The 18407-nt window shown below is 50.3% G+C and overlaps 1 protein-coding gene across 18 annotated transcripts in view; it reads left to right on the top strand.

Moving 5' to 3' along the window:
* Positions 1-18407, top strand: part of Iqsec1 (IQ motif and Sec7 domain ArfGEF 1) — a 319435-nt gene that overhangs the window by 257347 nt on the left and 43681 nt on the right. For 4 of the 18 annotated variants that reach the window (XM_063286693.1, XM_063286696.1, XM_006236890.5 and 1 more), the window contains exon 1: positions 8592-8916. The exons of the other annotated variants lie outside the window; for them this stretch is intronic. In XM_063286693.1, coding sequence (XP_063142763.1) covers positions 8852-8916 — 65 coding nt within the window. In that variant the 5' untranslated portion in view covers positions 8592-8851. Of the gene's footprint in view, positions 1-8591; positions 8917-18407 lie in introns of those variants that run through there. 18 annotated transcript variants of the gene reach the window in all.

Raw genomic sequence — 18407 nt, 5'->3', positions numbered from 1 at the left:
CTTGGAAGATGCTGACTGAGGGAGCTGTCCTTAATGTATTCTGGACAGCTTTCTCACTAGCCCAAGGCCCACAGGCTTGTACGGCTCTGAGATTTCTCCTTAACCAGCACCAGGCCTGTGGTTAAATTCTAGCTCTGCCAATCTGGCTTGCAGCAGTTACTTGTCTTCCTAGGGTCTCAGCTTTTCCATGAACTGAAGAGAGGGTGCTGAGAGAGTTTCAGAGCTAGGATTAGGTCAAAACAGTATAACCATCTAGGGCAGAAGCACTTCTGGGGCCCAGAGTGCTACTCCTAGACTTGGCCTGTAGGGGGCAGCAGGGGGCTGGGGCAGATCTAGTTCCTCCTTGCAGTAGATATGGGAGGTAGAGGCCTCCCTTGCCTGGGCCCTGTCAACCTCCTCAATTGCCTTGGACATTGGACAGCTCTGACTGAGTCTTTAACCAGACTTGAATGCACCAATTCTTAAAGCACATGGTGTGTGCTCAGATTTACAGAGCAAAGCACTGACAGTGTGAAATTCAGGTCGCAGGTGAGCTTCCAGGTGGCCTACAGACTCCATACCAGGAGGACACACTGGAAGAGTCACTCTCCTTCCACCGCTCTCTCAACCCTTCTGGTTGCTTTAAACCAAGAAAGACTTAGTCACCGTTCTTTATTATGTGCACAGTAACATCACTATATGCTCTGCAGCTAAGCTATCAAACCATGCACATGAGCGTGTGGTCCCCACTCCTCACCGGGGTGACCACTGTCAAGGGTGCATACCCAAGCACACACACACCCTCTCATTCCTGTTTTCTTCCTGCCATGCAGTATATGGAATGTCCAGCACCTGTGCATGCTAAGCAAATGTTACACCTCCAAGCGTGTCACACCTCCAGCCCCACTTTCTTCTCTCTCTATGTAGCACTCTTTCTCAAAGATCAACCCCTCCCCGGTGTGGAAAGCATCTTTCTTTTCGAATGGTTGATGAGCAGCCTTCCGGCAGCTGGATTCTCGAGTCTGCAGCAGTGTCTGCTTCTGTTGGTCTTGTAACTTGTGAGCATACACTTCGCGTTGAGGGCTGCTTGAGAACTGTTAAACTGGATTTCCACAAAGAGGATCCTGGTGGTAGCCGGACAGTTGCACTGTGACTATAAGGAACATTCACCTGGGAATGAGCTGCATCCTGCTGCTGGCCGCCACCCAGCAGGCATGTTTGACTCACCTTACCGGCTTGAGGTGGGTTCCATCACTTACAAGTGTGTTTCTTAGGGAAAACTCACCTTCTGGATGCCAAGGCCTCTGTGATCAAACTGGGAAACAAGCCCCATGTTGTAGAATTGCTGTGGGGAATATGTGAACTCCACTCCTCTCACCCAGGCAAGCTTAAGCCTCCTGAGAGCAGGCCTGTATCTGCATCCCGAGAGGCCTAGGCAGGGTCTGCCTTGGAGCAGGGGGAGATAATGCGGGGGCAGCCAGCATGCATGATCAGTTTCAGGTCCATGCCAAAGGTGCCTCCACCCTCCCAGGATCCCACCTCAGTCATTCCCAGCCAGTGGATTGGGGTCACACTGGTTGAAGTCTTCCTCCCCTCCGGGACAAAAGAAGGTGTTGTTTAAATCAATTACATAGAGAAGATTGCAGGGGGAATGTTAACCCACTTAAGAGTGGCTGGTGTCTCCGGAGCCCTTAATGGCATCCATTTGCATGGCAGGCGCCCCAGCCCTTCTTATAAAGGAACACATCTATTCATTAAGCTGAGGCCGCCAGGCCCAGGCCTGGCACCACCCAGCCAGCTGCTCTTGGCCGTGAATTCAGTGCTTAGGAATAAGTGGGTCTATTCTGCAGTGGGAAGATCGGGTGGAATGGTCTGCAGGAGGGCAGACCCTTGCTGAGGTCCGGATAGGTTTTTCTAGATTCCCTCTATTTCTCTGCCTGCTTTAATAGGCTGGCGATCCCTCATTTAGGTAGAGCTGGGTGGAAAGAAATCCATGCCAACAGTGACCATGGTTTCAGTTTATTTTGTCTTGTTTATAAGCTTCAACTAGCGGGCTTCCTTTTCATGTCGGCCCTCAGCACGCTACACACAGGACCAGCAGTTTTTGCCTCACCTGGCTTTTCTAGGATCTCCAGAAGGGTGAAGGACTCTCTCAACAATATTTATTGATCACCTACTATAGACCAGGAACAGCGGTGAGCCAACAGTTTCAGAACGTCACTCTGGTGGAAGTGACCACCAGTTGACAAGTGCTAAGTAAGGTGATTGTAGACCAGGGTGGACTTATTCATTCGTTCCTGTTTTTGACACAGGATCTTGTTATATAGCCCAAGCTGGCCCTGGACTTGGAGTAATCTTCCGCTGCCTCATGAACCTTGACGGTTGGATGAACTTCAGAAGTCAGGGTAGGGTGGGGACATGATTAATGCTGAAGTACTGGGGGGTCCCCTGGCAGTTTGAGCATATGAGCATACGGGTGCTGTCTTTGAGATTTCTGTTCACTCATCTCCCACCCAAACCAAACTTATCCCTGGTCCCAGCTCTCTGGAAATGCTCACCCCTAGGTCTTCTGAGTGTTAGCTTGACCTGAGGACCCACATATTAAAGAAAACGTGGAGAGGTACTAGCAGCTGGGAAGTGAAGAAAAAGGTAAGGGTGACCTCTGTTGGGACTCCAACTGAGTTTCCAGGATGGCTTCCAGGTGCCCCTGTTCTTCTCTGCTGCCCTCTATGATGGGACCAAGCAGAGTATTCCGGGAAGTGGCAGTGTAAAAGAAATGAAGCAGACTGCATATGGGCAAAGTACCCCAGACATGGAGTATGTGTGTGTGGGGGGAGGGTGTAGGGATGCAACTTCTGAGTTTTTATTGAGACTCTGAGGTGCAGGTTGTTGTGCTACAGGAGAGGGGGCTGATGCTGATTTAGGGATTGTCCCTGACCACAGTGCAAGGACAGAGCGGGAGTCTGACCTGTCTCCAATCAACCAGAGGGAGTCAGTCCCTTGAAGATCTTCCAGAGCCTACCTATGAAGGCTCAATAAAACATTTAGCAAGCACAGACTTGGGACACCAACCCTGAGCTCAAATTCTTTACTCACTCTTGCTCTTAAGTCTGCTAAGGCCAGATGTCTTTCTTCTGGATCATGATACACTTAGTCCAGGACCTACATCTAAATTAGTTCCTGGGGTCTAGCTTCATGGTTAAGATCATGATTGGGAGCCATGAGGAGAGGTGGAGGAAGGAAAGAGACCAGACAACCTGACCAAGATCCATGAGCACACACGAACAGTGGTGCTTTGGACTGTACCAAAGCTGTTAGGTCCCATAGGTCCCAAGCAATGGGCATCCCCACTGTGGGAAGAAAGGGTGCTTTTGAGTTCTTGCCCCATGGGAAGAGGTAAGGGTGGAGGAAGGAAGGAGCTTTCAGCCTCTAGGGGGCACCCTTGTACTGTCCCTGGCTGTGTACAGTAGGGTCACTATTACACTTCACAGGGACCTTTGTGCTGAAGATGCTATGGGCTTGGGGAACATGGGGGTTTGGGGGATGCTGAGGTCATCCCATGCCTTCCCTGAAGACCTACTGTAGCTTCCTTCAACCTCTCCCCCAGGAGAAATAGGCTGGGACAAGGGACTGAAGTGAGGAATACTTTTGCTTGTTTGCTGAGGTTATAGGAGCTAGAATTGAAATATATGAGGCATTGTGTGTGTGTGTGTGTGTGTGTGTGCGTGCGTGCGTGCGCGCGCGCGCGCGCGCACGCATATGTGTTGTGGACAGCTGGTAGCTGACAGAAGTAGCAGAGGGCTGCATTTCCTCCTCTAGCTGTTGGACCCCTGGTCCGGCAGGAAGACTGGCCTTGAGCCATTTCCTTTGCCCTTGGACAAAGACTTATAGTTCATATAGCTGTACTTTGGAAGCCATGAGCCCACCCGCTAGGTTCCAGGACATCCAGTTCATCCAGCCAGGACAGCAGACTGCAGAGCAAGAACCTCTGAGTCTCTCCTTATTCGTAAGTTCACCCAGCTTTCCTTACTTAGGGGGAAAGGGAAAGGCCCCACTTGCAGGTTTCTTCTGTGAAAACTGGCTCAAGTTCTGAAGTGGGAAGTTGGCCCCTGTTAGAAAGATCTTTGTTTACCTGTGCTTCTGTCCTGGGGGACACATCGCCTGGCACCCTAAGAGGTCACACCCTAGACCTCTGGGTCTGTTTCTGTTCTCTGCCTCCCTAGTTTGGGTGATTTGTATTTGTTTGGTTTTGAAATAGGGTCTCATTTCATGGCTCAGGCTGGTCTCAGATTCAAACGTACAGGCAATCTTCCTGCATCAACCTTCTAAGGAGCTAGGACCAGAGCTGTAGTGACATAGCCTGGCTCTGTATACCTTCTTCACTGCTGCCAAGTCACATGCCTAAGTGCCACTCCATGCTTGAGTTAGAATGCAGGCATTTAAAGTCATCCACTCTGGGTTATCTGCCCTCCTTTCTAGGTCCCTGACTGTGCTACCAAGGCAATGTGATACCAGTGAACAGTGTGTCCAAAAGCCTATGTCAATGACAGTGTGCCTGGTACATGCCCACACAGTCCTGGGTGTCCCTTAGCTGTCCATTGGTACCTAAGTTTCCCTGTTCATACATGAGGGTTTGAGCTCAGGGAAGGCCACCCAGCTTCCCCTTCCTCACAGAGCCTGGCTGTGATAGGAAGTTTCCAGCTGAGTGGTCAGTCACGTGTTAACGATTAACAGGCAGGAAGGGGCAGTTTGAGTCCATGACGACGTTCCAGGTGATCTTCCTGGACACCTACAAGATACAGCTAGGTCAGGAGCCTCACTGGAGTCCTAGATATTTCTCAAGTGCGAGATAGAATTGGGGTCTCTGTGGACCAGCTCCGGTGGGCTCAAAGTCCTTCCTTGAGGTCGTTAAACAATACTCCTGTCCTTTGCAGATGGAGTTCTTGGCTGTGCTGGGGTTTTACAAAGTGATACACATGATTTAAATTTTCAAAATTTAAAACTGGGCTGGAAAGATGGCTCAGTGTTAAGAGCCTGTGCTGTTCTTTCATAGGACCCGAGCTCATTTCCCAGCCTCTGTGTCAGGTGGTACATAGCTTACCTGCAATTTTAGCTTCAGGGGATCCAGTGCCCTCTCCTGGTCTCTACATACACCTGCACTCATATGTACATATCGCTACACAGACAAGACAGACAGACAGACAGACAGAGACACACATCTAAAAATAAAAATAAATATTAAAGTTTTTGAAAACTATCAGAGATCTCTTCCTCTTTCCCACCACTGCCTCAGCCAGGCATCAGGTGCAGAGGACCTTTCTGGGACCCTCAGTTTCCCTTCCCATGGCAGACTCTTCCTTGTGTCCCTTGTAAGTGAAGATCTGGGAGGGCTGTGGTGTGGCTCAGTGGCAGAGTGCTTTCCTAGCACGTCCCAAGCCCTGGTTCATCCCCAGCATAGCAGAAAGCAAGCACGATCTCAGTGTCATATGACTTCAGTGCTGTGGAAGCATGCTCATGTTCCCATTTGACCAAACAGCATGTTTTATGGCCTTCATCTATACTCTACATATATCTTCCAATATCACCACTGTCTCTGCCAGAGCATTGCAATGCCATGGCCATGTCTGCTTAGTGTGAGCTTCCACAGATGGTCAAGCAGCATTTCCAGATTCATTTCTGAGAATAAGGATTAGGCTCTCATGTGCACAGACTACCTGGTCTAGCCTGTTGATTTCATTGCTATCTTCCTCCACAGTGTTTACATTCACTTTGGTAGTTCCTGCCCAGGCCTAAGGTATGGCTGGTTGGGTGGGTGAACAGATTTTACTAAGTGACTAGGGCCACTGTGAGTCTCCTGGTGGAGATTCGCGATCCTTTTGGGAAGGGCTGGATAACTTTCCAGGAGACATGTTTCCTTTGCAATTATTTAGCTAGTCAGTGCAAGACCTGAGTGAACGAGCATGGCTCCCTTCTAATAAAACTTTATTAAGACAAAGACAGACAGCATGCTGAGTGTAGGTCTCAGGCAAACCTTCTGATATATGTAGCTGCTAGGTACCTTGGGACCCAGGCTCCCCTGAGTAGGCATAGGTGATGGCTGCAGGAAGGACAGGGCCAGCCCTTCCTCTCATCTATGACATAGCTTACTCACATAAGGAGGGGGCTCAGTAGAGTAACTGGAGTCAAAGAGGGAGGTTCTGATTTGAAGTAGGGGGTAGTCTGATGGCTGTCTGGGAGAAGGGACAAGGAATTTGAACCCCAAAGTCTCAGTCATGAGCCAGGCAGAACAAGGGTTAGGACTGAGTAAAGCTTAGCAGTAAGAAGCTTACGATTGCTTACTGTTGGCGAGATAGGCAGGAGGGGAATGGGGACAGTGCTGGAGAGATGGCCTCTAGCCAGGCCACATGAGCCTCAGCCAGCTGTAGGGAGGAGCTGGACTTCACCCTGACAGCTTGGGATGTCACATGTCTGGCCAAGGAGAGTAGGGAGACTGTCAGAAGCCAAGAGGGTGGTAATATATGTTGGGATTATGGTATGTAAAACGGGCCAAAGCAATCAGCTCAGGACTAAAACCCAGGCCCAAACTTTAGAATTAAACATTTTTATGACTTTGTTACTTCCTGCATCCCTTAGAGAAGCTATTTATTTCTCAAGGATGGGACATCTAAAATGTCCCATCATTATGACCTTTCTAGGGCCAGTAACACCATGTTAGGGAATACTTGTTGCCACAGTGTCTCCTTATTAAGGCCTCATGAGGACAGAGTGCATGCTTCTTCATGCTGGGTAAATTAAACAGTATATTGAATCAGCTGGGGTAGAGATGTCTGATGAGCTAACACTTTGAGGAAACGGAGACTCTTGAAACTAATAAATTTGCCTAAATGACAGAAGTAAGGACTGATTCTGTCTGGGCTAGTCATTTCTGCAGAAAAGTTGGCATTCCCTGTGTCTCCCAGCCAGGGCTTTCCTCATTCCCTGCCACTATCATTTGTTATGAATCTGGAGCAAGAGAGATAAACTGTGTTCAGGAAGATGAAGCCAGAAGATATAGAGTTTAGTTTCCAGGGAGTCACCCCACCACCATACTACATGCTCTCAGGAAAGCTCACCCCATCTAAACCCCAGCCTGAAGTTTGTCGCTCAGACCTGCCTGATCAGCTGCTTGTCCTGGCCCTTTGAGAAGTGCCTGGAAATTCCTGGTGGGTCTGAATGGTGAGGCTGGAGCATGCTCCCACAAAGCTCCTGAAGCTGGGCCTGGGGATTCTCTTGACTCTGTTCAGTATCACCTTGTGTGTTATTAGAGGGCAGTTGGGAGTTTTCTTCTGGCCTCTCCACATGTAGCTACTGCACTCTGGTCTCCTGACACCTTCCTCCATTACCCTAGCCAGGCAAATGCCAGATGTGGCCACTGTGTCTGTGCATGGAAATGTTTGTAGCCTTCCAAAGTGACTGAGAAATGATATTACCTCACACTGGAGCCAGGAATCCTTCAGGCCATTGGATATATTCATATTGGATATATATAAATATATATATATTGTATATATATACATATATCCATATACATATATATACATATATATACATATATACATATATATATTCTTTGCAGAACTGTTCATTTTCATCCTTTGCCTTTTGTTGAAAATCAGCCTTCTAACTGATGAGCAAGAGTTCTTTATGGGAGACAGACCCTAGAGTACTGTTGGATCTGATATGCAAGTATTTCTTCCCACTCTGGAGGCTCTGGTTTTTTGTTGTTTGTTTGTTGGATCTAGGTCTCACAGCATAGCCCAGGCTGGTCTTGAACTCAGAATCCTCCTGACTCAGTCTCCACAATCTGGAATTACATAGATTTGTGTCACCATGAACAGCTTGTGTCTTTTTAATATTGTCAATAGATGGGTACAAGATGCCCCGATGTTAGTGACTCCTGCAGTTTCCCCACTCCCTCAGCAAATGGCCTTGTAGGTGGGATGTTCAGGCTGGGTGTCTTCTGTGTATGGGACCATTCCACCAGTATGAGTACTGGGCACATTGCCTGCCTTATGTGTTATAAACAAATCAAACATAGAAGAAATCAGCAAGCTGTGAGAGCTTGGAGAGGGGGAGTAGAAGGCAAGGAAGGGCCCTCAGCTTCTGTCTCCTCATCAGTGAATGGGGCCTGGAGTAACACTTTACAATGTTGCCCACTGGCCTCATTACCAGTAAAGTACTATACGAAGCTGATCATTATTGCCTTTAGCATGTTCCTGGCCATAAAGGGTGTGTGAATATATGTTTTGAGAGAAACAAATCTTTTTCCACCAGATTTGGGATAGGTGCACCACAGTCCTGGAACTTGTTGCTCCGCTGTTTGAGTCGCAAAGTTGTGTACACTGAAGCCAGTCGGGATTGGCGTACAACTGAGGTTTTGCAGCGAGTTCTACTTGTTGCGCTTACAAGTGGGGAAGATACCCAGTACAGCACCCAGTACAGCAAGCCTGGGATTCTGGGATTCTGCTGTTATGGGAACAAGAGCAGAATCTGCGCTCCTCCCGGAACTCATGGTTCTGGCCCCGCCCCCACAAGAGCCCCACCTCCGCCCCTTCGGCCCCGCCTCCTCCCGACCACATTCCTCCGGCCGGACTTGAGCTACGCCAAGCGGGCGGCGGCGAAAGGGTCGCGCCAGGCGGGTGATTGGACTTGCGGGCCTAGGGCTGCGTGGACTTGCGGGCGCAAGGCCAGGAAGATCCGTGAAGGCTCGTGGCGGGTAGACGGGTTTTCCGGGATCGGCCCCAAGGTCCGGCGGCTGCTCGGGGGAGTCGCGGGCGCGCGGCTCGGCCTGGGTCCCGGGGCGCCGGCCCGGGCCGCTCTTGCGGCGGTCGACATGTGGTGCCTGCACTGCAACTCAGAGAGGACCCAGTCCTTGCTGGAGTTGGAGCTTGACAGCGGGTAAGACCAGGCGAGCGGAGGCGGAGGCCGGCGGTAGGAGGTGGGCCCCAGCCGCAGTGGGATTGCCAGCGGTGGGGATCTTGCAAGTGGATGCCAGAAGGGGGCTGCCGGGATGGGTGTAACTGTTGCAGGATGCCTAGCCTGCCTGCCAGAAGCGAGTCACTGTTAGTGAGGACGTGTAAGGAGAAAAGTGGATTGTAGGGACAGGAGTTCTGTGGGAATGAGTGGGAAACTAGATTCGGTGTGTATGTAAAGGGCAAGACAGCAAATGGCCGGGAGTCTGTGTCAGGGATGCTACTCAGTTCTGCCTGTGTCTTGTGTCTGATTTCAGTGCACAGGCTGCTTAGGGGCCTCTCCTATAAGTCTGATTGTTGGAAACCCTGGGTCTGTCAGGGAGCCCCCAGCAAGAGTGTGCTCCAGGGGTGTGTGTGTGTTGTAGTAGTAGTAGTAGTAGTAGTAGTAGTAGTAGTAGTAGTAGTAGTAGTAGTAGTAGTAGTAGTGTTAAATACCGCACACCTGGAAGTGTGTGCCGGTGCTAGGGTACCTGGAGTTTCTGTGGCTGCTGTTTTTGACCAAGTACGGATGTAAATAGGCTGCCGGCTGGGAGGGTGGGTGTTGTTTACATGCTCCTTGTGCCTGGTCCAGGAAGGAGTCTGATGGCTTAGAGAAGTCAGCCCATCTTGGACTTTTAGGGGCCTATGGAAGGCTGTCTGAGTACCCTAGGCCTGGGTTTATGGTGAGAGGGAGACTGTGTGTGTATGTGCTAGGAATATTGATTTCCTCTTGCTTGGCGCAGCTGCCCCTGAGCTGTCTGCAGCCCCTTCCATGAGCAGGGGTGTGAGGCTGAGGGGATTTGTTGACAAGTGGACTGGGCCTCTCTGGGGGAAGTCCACCTAGAGCCTTTTAATCCTTTATTTAAAAGTTTCCCAAAAGCCTGTCTAGCAGTTACAATGAGACCATGAGTGTATTTTGCAGTACCTCAAGCCTGGGCCTGAGGCTTATGTGGACTGTGGGGAGGGGGCCCATTTCCTAAACCTGGTACTCCCAACATCTGAGGCCAAAGCCAGGAAAGGTGCAGCTGCAGGACCATCTGTCTTGAATTGCAGGCTTCATTTGGGATTGGGGTTCATCCCACAGTTGCTCAACACCCTTCACACTTCCTCGGCTGTCCCATCCAGTGTTTGCATTCCTGTCCTGTGGTACCAACACCCTCATAATGCAAGACAGCAAAGAGCTTGTACTTTCAGTCTCAGTTCTGTGGTATACTGAGTGCCTAGTGTATGTGTACTAATCTCTACCCTGGAGACCAGGGAGGGGCCCAGCAGTGAACGTAGCTCGGAGTTGTGTTTTTAGTTTCCATGCAGCCAGCAGTTTAGGGGTGACCATGGTCACAACATGATCATGAGTAATGGGTCAGCAGTTTCTGACAACACCTCTTCACCCCTGGAGCTGAAGGGGATAAGGTTGTTTGTTTGTTTGTTTGTTCCTCTCCCCTGCCCTCTCTCTCTCCCTCCCCCTCTCTCCCCTCTCTCCCTGTTAGAACCTCCAAGTGTTGCCACTTTAGCTGGTGTGTTCATGGATGCCTCCATTGTATTTCTGTCCCTCTTCCGGATGAAGGGGTTCCTGCCTAAACCCTGGCTCTGGGTTGCTGCTTCATAGCCTCTCTGTAGCCACAGTGGTGCCAGGTGTCCTGGAGAGCAAGGAGCCCTGCTCAGGTGCAGCCCATCAGCCACAGAACAAATGGGCACCCCCCCCCCCCCACACACACACACAGACACTGTAGTTTCTAAGGAAGCCTGGAAACGGCTGTCGAGACTAGTGTGTGGTGCAGAGGCTGAGTTACGTGCTCCTTTGAGTACAGTCTTCCTGGGACTTTATTGCATCTTCCCTAAAGTCTTTTCACCTGCTCCCTAAACTCAGCTAGGAACCAGCATGCTCCGGAGACGTAACTCAGTCTCTGTCACCACAGAGCTACTACTTTGTATGCACAGGCCTCTTAAATAGCATGGGCCACCTGATGCTTCAGTGTTTTCCCACATCACAGCAACTCAGGACTGTTTACCTTTCTTTTCTAAAAGAACACAAGCAAAAACAGAGATTCCAGTGGCCATACCTAGACCACAGCAGCCCAGGAGACTCAGACCCAGATGTTGAGATGGAGGTTAGGCCTCTGGAGGCCCCTGCCAGGACTTCAGGTTTTTGTTCAAGAAAGTCGGACTATGAACCAGTTGTGCTAATATTTACACAGCTTTGGCTTAAAACACAGACAACATTGACAGCTGCATGATTGAATAGCCTGATGACTGGGCAGATGGGTGTGTGTGTGTGTGTGTGTGTGTGTGTGTGTGTGTTGTGTATGCGTATGCGTGCACATGCACGCACATATATAGCCACATTTACCTGGCTACATTCTGCAGTTGTGGAATCATGGTTTGCTAGAGTATCAGGAGTCCAGAGCAGCTCAGAGCATCAAGAAGATGGCCCAGAGAGACAAATTCTTTCAAATCACAGCTCACTTTTGAGTTAATTCAAGTTACTACAGCCCTCTGGGCCTCAGTTTCCCCTTTAACGATAGGGCACAACAGTAGTGCCTGGCAGGGGCTTTGCGGGTGTGGGTGGCCTTCCATGGCTGGCCAGCCCTGGAGCCTCCAGTCTGCTGTCCAGTTTGTCCAAGTCAGCACTGTGCACTTCCCAGCTGCCAGTGACCCGCTGTGTTTTCTTCCTTCCTCTTTTGTAAATTTCCTTTGAATGATGATGACGTGTGAAATATCTGCCCAGTAAGCACAGAGGCGAAGCAACCACCAAGCTCTAGTGGGCTGGGACTGTGCCATGACTGGAGGCCTGGGAGAGGTGTGTTTGTCTGGGGAAAGGAGGCTCAAGGCTGTTAAGTGAGATTTACCCTGAGTCCTCAAAAGCAGATCCTAATGACTTTAAAGGCCATTAAGGCTCTTCAAGAATTAATTGCTGTGGCCTTAGAGGATCTGGCTGATCCACTGCAGGAGCTGCTGCAGAGAGAAAATTGATGGCAATTATGGGGAAAATATGGCATGGTGCCAGCTGGGCCTTTCCCAACTCTGACTTCCATAGCGGTACCCTTATTGAGTGATCCACCCCACCTGGCCCTGTTATTAAACTGACCACTGCATCCAGGAATACAACTTGTGACCAGGGATGGCATGCTCTCCTGACCTGGAAGAGGTTGACCCAAGATCTGCTCAGCCCTAGACTTGCCTGTTCTTTCATTGCCATGATATTTCATTCCAATGACATTTACTGAGCACCTCTTTGGCTAGCCCTTGAGGTGATAGAGGAACCATGGTTACTCTGTATGTCACTTTGGCCCTCCTGATTGAGCAGTATTAGGTATGTTGCCTCCCCTTTCTGAGCCTTGATTGTCTCACCCATGAAATGAGACTACAGCTGTGGGTGGGAGGGGGGTTAGGTGAGCAGTGAGTGGTTGCTGCTGTCACTGTCCAGCTTTTCCCTTCCACAACAAGATTGCTGGATTGAAATGGTCCCTATCATCTTCTCTTCTAGGTTGAAGACTGGTTTGGGGACCCTACATGGGAACACTCTCTGAGGCCACTCGCTTAAGAGTTTGTCTGTGTTCTTTGTGCATGGCCACAGCTTCTCTGCTCACCAGGGAAGTGGCTTCCTTCACATTTTATTCTCTTGGTGCAAGGTCTCTCGACACAGTGACAGCTCAGTTTGAACTGGATGCACTCTGTAGAGCTTTCCATGAGATTCTGCTTACAAAACTGGGAGTCTCACTGAATTTGCTTTTCCTTTCTGTTCAAAGGTCAGCACAGTAATAACCACATGGCTGTGCATAGCAGTGGGGTGTGTGTGTGTGCATGTGTGTGTGTATATATGTGTGTGTGTGCGTGTGTGTATGTGTATGCGTGCGTGTATGTGTGTGTGTGTGTGTGTGTGTGTGTGTGTGTGTGTGTTTTCTTTTTTTTTTTTTTCTTTTTTCTTTTTTCCAGAGCTGGGGACTGAACCCAGGGCCTTGCAAGCGCTCTACCACTGAGCTAAATCCCCAACCCATGTGTGTGTTTTTAATTAGGAGTAAGGGGGAAGCGGTACAGAGTCCCCATACGGGGAGGGCTGAGCTGGGATTTGCACCCTGACTACATGGCTTCAGAGGATCTATTTCCTCATGTCTGGCAAAATGTTGCTAGTGTAAATAGATCTGGTATCCCAAGATACCAGATTTCCAAAAATTTTCCCAAGTACCCCAGCCTGCACCCTGGTCAGTGACAATGTGCTGGGCTCTCCTGGTGTCTCTTTCCCCACAGACCATAAAAATCACGTCTGTGGACCCTATCAGGGGTATGTGGGTAGCACTTTTTAAAAAACAATACTCTGATCCTGTATGCAGCTCCAGCTCTGGATGGTCTGGGGTGCCAGGGACAAAGCCGACTACCCCTGATCCGCTAAGGGACCAACGCAGGCTTCCACAGGGTGAGGAAACCCATGGCTTCTGACATGAAAGGACAGATGGCTGTGGGCCGTGAACTTAATCCCGAAGGGGAGGAGGATGGTTAATAAACTGGAAGCTTTGGAAGAGGCCCCAGCTGGGAGCAGCCTCTCATGCACACAAACAGAAAGGGTTCTCCCAAATTGCCTGCTGCCCAGGCTGGGTTTGATTCTGTCAGCATCCTGAATGCACTCTCCTAGAGACCCTCTTCTTTGAAAAGGGCCTGGTACTTTTGTTTCTCTTTTGACTGGAAGCTGGGTGGTGTGGGGACTCAGATGCAGGCAGAGCATTTGGACCAGAGCTTGTAGTCCCACTAAACCTTTCCCAGGCAGTGATTTATAATTGTCATTTATTCTGTTGGGTTTTATTGTTGTTGTTTGTGTGATTATTAATAGGCTTTGAAGGGTCAGCTCTCCCTCAAGAGGAGGCCACCTAGAAAGGCCTGGCCCTCAGTGGCTGTTGATTTCCCCTTTGGATTCCTGTTTCCATTTCTGTGAAGACCCTTGTGGTCACCTGTAGATGAGGATGCTCACCTGTTTGTTGGGAGCAAACTCGTTACTGGACCACCCACCTGTGCCCTGACCTGTAACCTCAGCTCTGCTCTCTGGTATCTCTGTGACGTATTCACATCTCACACCTCAGTTTCCCCACTTATGAAATGTAGATGATGGCACGTGGCTGTGGGGTAGCTGTGAGGACGGGAGACACATGCCAATGTGTAGATGTGCACAGAAACCAGTGCTAACAGGTGGTGGCACTGAGTGTTCAGGCTGGCGTGGCTCCCCAACACTAGGACAGGACCGTGTTGCTTGTTCAGGGAAAATGTCTTGCTGGACAGGAGCAGTTGATTTCACTTTCTGGTCACAGAGAAAACCAGTTTTAAAAGTGGGAGGGATGCACACATAGCAGTGAGGGGGCCAGGAAGTGTTGTTCATTTGACAAGGCAGAGAGGGAATAGGGCAGACCAGAAGGAAGTGATGACGGTCCACAGGCTCTTGTGCTTGTAGTGCTATCAATAGCTGCTCAAAAGCACACAGAAATGAAGGGACTTGCTTTGCGCACAGATTGGAAGGTGTGCTCAGCATGGTGGCTTGCCTTTCAACTAGAGTGAAGAGGGAGGCTTGGCCTGTATGCTCTGTGAGGCAGAATCCGAAAGCCAGGGATCCTGGGCACTGCAGACCTTGAGGAGAGTGCCCAGCCCAGAGGCAGATGCAGTAGGGCTCTGGGACCTCGGGTTCAGTGAGTGGCATGTGTAGGGTGGAGCTTTGGGCCACACTGGTGGTTCTGGTCCTGTCTGTTCTGACACCTGAGACCCAGGGCTCAGGGCTTAGCTTCAGCCCTAGAGAGGGAGAGGAAAGAGGTATTCCTTAGGCACCTCTACCACCACCCTAGATCGGAAGTGATGTCAGTAGCTAGGGGACGGCAACGAGAGCTGGAGGAACCTGGCCAGAGTCCCAGATCTGCCTGTTTTAGGTGTGCTGCTGGGGCAAGTGGCACCACACTGAGCTGCCGCCGCCTTATCTGTCAGTGGGGACTGTGCAGGCAGAGGGAACATGGGTATCGCACATAACAGGTGCCTGTCTGTGACAACAGAAAAGAGAGGGTGCTGAGTTTAGGCAAACCCCAACTACTTTGGTGGGTCTGATGTTAACTCAGGCTTGCAACTGGAATGTGTCTAGGCAACAGGATAAGATCAACAGAAGCTGCACTCTAGGCCTTTGAATCACACACACACACACACACACACACACACACACACACACACACACACACACACACACACACAGAGGAACTGCCCATGAACACTCTGGAATTGCTGCCATCGTTCTAATTTATAGGCAAGGAAACTGAGGCTGGACAGAAGAACTGAGCTTTGCTATGTACAGGCAAGGGTTTCTGGTTGGTAAGAGAACCTCTGGCATTATGGGGAGATGACACACATGCTTAGAATCCTGTGTAGAAATGGTCAGAAGGGTGGAAGTGGCAGCTATGGAGAGACCAGAGCCTACAGGCCCTTCTGGACTCATCCAGTCCCCCATTGACAGTGCGGGGCTCCTGAGTGCCCCCATGGAATGGGTGCTGAGATGCACCACACTTTGCAGAGGATGCAGGAACTTTGGGTAGCTAGTGGTCTTTCCTTTTGGGACCCATTCGCCAGCTGTAGGAAGTTATCTGTTGTTTCTCAGGATTGTCCTATGGATTTCAAGATAGAATAGGGTCAACTCTCTACTCACCACAATGAGAGGAGAGGGAAGGTGGAATCAGTCCGGGCAGGCGTGGGAGTTCACTGCCAGCTAGACATTCTGATTCCTGCTAAAATGCTTGAATCCAGTCATCACACTGGGTCATGGCGTAATTTCCCAGTGGGTCTCCAAGGGTGAGTCCGAGTGTTTGCATGTATATATATGCAGTGTATGCATATCAGGTGCCCAAGGAAGCCAGAAGAGGGCATTGGTTTTCTTGGAACTGGTTTTGTAAGCTTCCGTGTGGGTGCTGGGAGTCAAATTCATTTCTTTTGTAGGAACAGCAAGTGTTCTTAACTGCTGAGCCAGATCTTCAAGCTTACAGAAAATTTCAAATGCCTACAGAAGTAGAGAATTAATGAATCCCATGAGTAGCTCATCTTAACTGCCATCTACTATTTTCAAGCAAACTCTTCTGACTTTGATTCTGGGACCTGTCTCATGGTCACCCTTATCCTGGCCTTGGAGATATGCTGTCCCCAGGGTGGGTGCCTTGTACAGCCCCTGGCCGTTCTATTTTAAGACCCTTGGGCTTAGGTGGGCTCCCAGTTAGTACCTGACCCATTGGGGATGCCAGATGTCCGGAGGAGGCTGTGCTTGTGGCTCACTCATCAGTCACTCTAGGACCCCTGAGAAGGGAGGACATGGAAATGGGCTCCTGGCCTCTCCCATGAGATCTGTTCACTCTGGTTCTCAGCTGATGTAGTGTGCTGTGAGTCAGGCTGTGACTTCTACCTCTTTCCCCTTGTTTCCTTTAGCTTAGCCTACTGTTTCCTTGACATGCTGCCATTCAGTGTCAGGGTCCTTAGCCTTTGCTCACCCTCTTTCTCCTTTATCCAGGGTTTCTTGTTCTACCTCAGCCCAGGCCAACAGCTCATGCCACACTTCTCCCAGGGGGTCCGTAGGTACCTACGGCTTAAGTCCTGGAGAAGTTTTCTGTCCCCTTTCAACTCTCCTGCTCTTTAGCTCCCTTGACACCACTCTTGACCTGCACTTTTGGGAGTTGGCTACCTCTCAGTGCTGGGTTTGGAGCCTAGCATATAGTAGGTCCCTAATAATGAGACTGACACATAGTAGGTGTTCAAATGCTAGTTGCTGTCATTATTATGAATGTCTCATGACTAACCTTGATGCCTGCCACAGTTCTTGGCACATAAGGGACAGGACTCAATCAAGTTTGTTTAGAAAAGACCCAAATTGCCTCTGTCTCTGTCTCAGTACAGGGAGCATTCTTAGGTCAGACTTCCACCCCAACCCTGGGTGCGGATGCTGCTGCTTCTACACGGTTCTCCCCCTCCTTAACCCTCCTCCTCCTCCTCATCTCTTACCTGTTGCCAGGTTGTGATGCAGGGACAAGACCCCCCAGAAGCACCTCATGGCCTTTAGGCCCCAGTTGAGGATTTTGGGTGTGTCACCATTAAGCCCTGTGTGGTTGTAGTATTCCCACCTTATTTTGCTTTGTTTGGTTTTGGAGACAGGGTCTTACTGCATAGTGCTGGCTGTCTCACTATGTTGAACAGGCTGGCATTATACTCATCTCCATGTGTGCAGTCTACCTGCCTCTGCCTCTGCTTCCTAAGTGCTGGAATCAAAAGCATGTGCCACTGCACCTGGCTGGTACCCCCACGTTATGGCTGAGAAGTGCAGGCCCACAGAGACCCCAGTCCCTGATCTGTAGCCATAATCCCTGCCTGAAGAGTATACTGGAAGAGGGCCTTGTGTACCAGTGATGTGGAGAGTCGGAGCTTCTGGGCTTGAGGTCACGTGAGGATCTCAGGGGACAGAAAACACAGTATAAGGTCCTGTGCTGGCTGCTCTGCCCTGAGTGACAAGCAGTAGTGGGCTGGCCCCAGAGGGACTCAGGTGACTTAGGCAGGGAACAAGGGGCAGCCTAGTCTTGCAGTGGTCTACATCCCAGTTGACACAGTACCCCTTTCTTCTTCAAAGCCTATGGCCTTGGTTAAGTTTTCTCCTCTCTGTCTTGGTTTCTTCCTCCACCAAATGAGAAGAAAGAAGTTTACCAATCGCAATACCCAGGTGCCCCTCCTTTGTAGATGCTGGTGGTCACTGTGTGTCAGTTCTAAGCTAACTATGGTGGACTGCCCGTGTGTCAGGTGGGGCAGGAGTAGTTTAACTGTGCTTTCTGCCCACTTCTGCCATCTACTTAGGGCCTCTGGGAGCTGCACCCCTGGTAGCAGGGTAGGCTAAGAGGCTGCTTGTCACACAGGCCTCTTTCTCCCTGGCGCAGCCCGTACTCTCCAGGGCTGGCTGCCCAGCCTGTGCCTCCCCCCGCCTTCCTGGGGTGTCCCTGGGCCCAGCCTGGCCCTGTCTGCTGGAGCCTACCACAGAGAGCGGCTTTATTTAAGTCCATTTTGCGCGTATGGAAATAACTAGAGGACTCTGTATTTAATTTGGCTCAGCCGGGAAGATTTTTGGCTCTGTGTGTGTATGTGTATTCTGAAAAATCTTTCCGAGCAAGCCCCAGGGTCGGAAGCTTCTGGTCATCTTTGTGCATTCAAAACCAACAAGAGCCGCCCTGCTAGCTGGGGTAAGCTGGCAGAGGGTGGGTTGCAGGGAGTGGTCCATGAAAGCAAGGAGAGAGGAGGAGGGGGAAGCTAGATAAGAACACAGTGGCAACTGTGGGGAACTTTGCTCCTGGGCCCAGCAGGGAGGGATTCAAAGTGAGCTGAGCTTTCCCAACTCTCCAAGACATATTTGGCTCCAGAGGCATCAAGGGTTCAGCTGGGTGGGTGGCGGCATGGGAGCAT

Source organism: Rattus norvegicus, chromosome 4, assembly GCF_036323735.1.
Source record: "Rattus norvegicus strain BN/NHsdMcwi chromosome 4, GRCr8, whole genome shotgun sequence".
NCBI lineage: Eukaryota > Metazoa > Chordata > Mammalia > Rodentia > Muridae > Rattus > Rattus norvegicus.
The sequence above is the reverse complement of the archived record's forward strand: the minus strand, read 5'-3'. Positions and strand labels throughout refer to the sequence as shown.